The 3,250-nt window shown below is 39.4% G+C and overlaps 1 protein-coding gene across 1 annotated transcript; it reads left to right on the top strand.

Annotated features, from left to right (window-relative positions):
• Positions 1-273: 273 nt before the first annotated feature.
• LOC131280784 (olfactory receptor 8S1-like) lies at positions 274-1,233 on the top strand. The gene has a single exon (XM_058309270.1). It carries the CDS (start codon positions 274-276, stop codon positions 1,231-1,233), a length of 960 nt encoding a protein of 319 aa, XP_058165253.1.
• Positions 1,234-3,250: the final 2,017 nt, after the last annotated feature.

Raw genomic sequence — 3,250 nt, 5'->3', positions numbered from 1 at the left:
TGACCACAGTTTCAATGGCAGGTAAGAAACTGAGTTATGGTCCAGATTGGGAAATTTTGTGAATTTCCTCAGCAATCTTTGATATAGATTATAGCCCATAGTATGATGTCTCAAATTTCAGAACTGAAGCAGCAAATTGCACATGAAGAAAGAATTCAAAAGAATCAGTGAAAGCATATATAAAGTTAATGGGATGACAGCCTATGCAATGAATGTGGACAATAGCGGTTGCAGGGCTGTACTTATTTTATTTCTAGAGAGCGGCATTTCTAAATGGCCTTGGGGAACCACAGTACCATCGGCAATTTCGTCCTCCTTGGACTGTCTGCTGACCCTCAGATCCAGGCTCTGCTATTTGTGCTGTTCCTGGGAATTTACATCCTGACCCTGATGGGGAACCTGTGGATGCTGCTGGTCATCAGGACAGATCCTCAGCTCCACACCCCCATGTACTTCTTCCTGAGTCACCTCTCCTTCCTGGATTTTTGCTTCTCTTCTGCCACAGTGCCAAAGCTTCTGGAGAATCTCCTCTCTCAGAGGAAAGCCATCTCTGTTGGAGGCTGCCTGGCGCAGGTCTTCTTTGTGTTTGAGTTTGGGGGCACAGAAGCCTGCCTGCTCTCAGCGATGGCCTATGACCGCTATGTTGCCATCTGCCACCCTCTACACTATGGACAGATGATGAGCAACCAGCTCTGTAAGGGGCTGGTGTGGGGGTCATGGGGCCTGGGATTTCTGGATGCATTTATCAATGCCATTCTTGCTATGAACTTGGACTTCTGTGAAGACGATTCCATCCCCCACTTCAGCTGTGAGCTGCCCTCACTCTTCCCTCTGTCCTGTTCAAGTATCACCACTAATTTCATTGTCCTGCTCTGCTCCAGTGTCCTACATGCACTTGGAACCTGCTTACTGATCATTGTCTCTTATGCTTGCATTGTCTCTACCATCCTGAGCATCACCTCCTCCTCAGGTAGAGGCAAAGCCTTCTCCACATGCTCCTCCCACCTCACTGCAGTGCTCCTGTATTATGGCTCAGCTTTCCTGCGCTATCTTATGCCAACCTCGGGATCACCATTGGAGTTGATCTTCTCTGTACAATACAACGTAATTACTCCCTTAGTGAATCCACTCATCTATAGTCTAAAAAATAATGAGGTGAAAGCAGCTGTGAGAAGGACCTTGAAAAAATATCTCCAATTAACTAACCACACACAGGAAGTGATGTGTAAATAATTTACTACAGCAATTTACCTGATGAGTGGACAATAGGAGAGTTTCCTGTTATTCCCTGATACTGGATTCAGAAACTTAACTAAAAAATTCGCAGTGCTATGTGGAGGTGATATCAAGAATTATGGTTCTGATTCATTTTTGTTTATAGACAAAGCAAATTATCAAACAACAATATTAATCCAATCCTTTTCCATGGATTATTTTGTCATAATCATCTTGATTCATTTTTCTGTGAATTTCAATGAGCAACATGGAATAAAATCACCAAGTGTCTAAAACATCAGAGTAGGGAACATAGAACTAGCTGGTTGGTCTTAAGTTTAGAAAAGAGGGTTGTGAGGGAACTGCAATATTAGATAAGTGAAGTGTGTGGAACAGAGAGTCCTGGGCCCAGAACAGCACCCAAGGGAGGTAGGACAACCCAGAAATGAGGGATGTATAAGGGATTCCCAGGAATTGAGCTTGTACCATCCTTAGAAAGTAAATTTAAAGAAACATCAGTGCTATGATTTCATTACATAGACAATTTGGCAAAAGAATATTTTGGTCTTTGAGCAGGATGTTAGGATGTAAGAGGAGAAAACACAGTTTGGGGAGGAAAAGAGCATGTTTTAGTGAACAGCAAAAGAGTCAGAAAGGGAAAAACAGGAATTACAAGTTGAGACCAGCTGAGCAGTGCAGAACATCGGGTTGCCTTAAGTGAGGGGTGTGCCTGATCCAGGCACTAACCCAGGAACTTAACTTCAGGCTGCAGTGAATGACAAATTTCCCCCAAAACTCCACTTTAAGGCAAAAGATTTAAGAATTGAGGATGAAAGGGACGTAGGAGGGGGCCTAAAATATGGGGAGCTCAGCGAGTTCTCAGCTAAGTGTCTAACAGGCAGGATTGGTGGCCCTCTCCTTCCCTCTCTTTGCCCCCCCACTTCATGTTGTCCTCTTTCTCACCCAGGCACACACTAGCCCCAAAATGCCTTCTGTAGAACGCCTATACCTCTACTTCCCTGAATATTCTGAAGTTTATTGATTACCCAATTACAAAATATAAGAGGTAATGTTTTAAAAAGTAATTTTTCCTTAATGCTCATTCTTATTGGCATGTTTATGTATACTCTACTGCTGTAAATTTTTCTAAATTTCTTATGAATAAAAATAATTTATGCCTACAAGTTCATTTTTGGTCTGAAGATATATTTAGCCTTTTCAGGAAAAAAAATACGTTTTTCACCTTTTGGGCCAAAAGAAATTTCCTCTAGGATGTCACAGTTCAACAATTATTTATATGGTATGCTTTATATATTCTCTAATAAAATATTTCAAATCTTTTTCCTTTTTAAAAATATTCTCATATTTGCTTAATTTTTTAATCAAACTGGCACCAACTCAATGTACATTGTTTATACTCAGGGTTTACCATATCCAGAGCAGAGTGTAAGAATACAATGGATACCCAGACAGTTAAAAATCAAATCAACTAATTTTTCAACCTAATTGTAACACAGAGGAACTTGTAAAACATATTAATACACATATTTTGAAATAAATATTAATTAGAATTTGAAATTATAAATACTAACAACTTTTACAGGAAACTAATGAAATATTAATTTCATGGAGTAAAGAAAATTAATTCACTGCATGTCCTTACCCTAAAGAAAATTAATTTGGCTGCATATCCTTACCCTTTATTTTCCTATACATAGTGTTTTATTTTCTTTATTTTTTTAATTTTTAAAAAAAAGTATAGAAACTTTAGGTTATATAAATGTTACATTGAAAATATAGGGGATTCCCCCATATCCCACTCCCCACTCCCCACTCTTCCTCAACGTCTTTCTTTAGGGTGGTACATTTGTAACAATTGGTGAATCCACATTGAAGTATTGCTACTAACCGTGGTAAGCAGTTTTCATTATGGTTTACACTTGGCACCACACAATTTTATAGGTTTTGGCATAAAGTATAATGGCCTGTATCTGTTATTTCAATGCCCTGCAGAGCAATTCCAATGTCCCCAAAA

This window comes from Dasypus novemcinctus, chromosome 12 (assembly GCF_030445035.2).
Source record: "Dasypus novemcinctus isolate mDasNov1 chromosome 12, mDasNov1.1.hap2, whole genome shotgun sequence".
Taxonomy (NCBI): domain Eukaryota; kingdom Metazoa; phylum Chordata; class Mammalia; order Cingulata; family Dasypodidae; genus Dasypus; species Dasypus novemcinctus.
This window is presented reverse-complemented; position numbering and strand designations above follow the sequence as displayed.

Excerpts from the sequence above, each read along its gene's own strand:
- LOC131280784 (XM_058309270.1), top strand. The coding sequence starts at position 274 with ATGGCCTTGGGGAACCACAGTACCATCGGCAATTTCGTCCTCCTTGGA.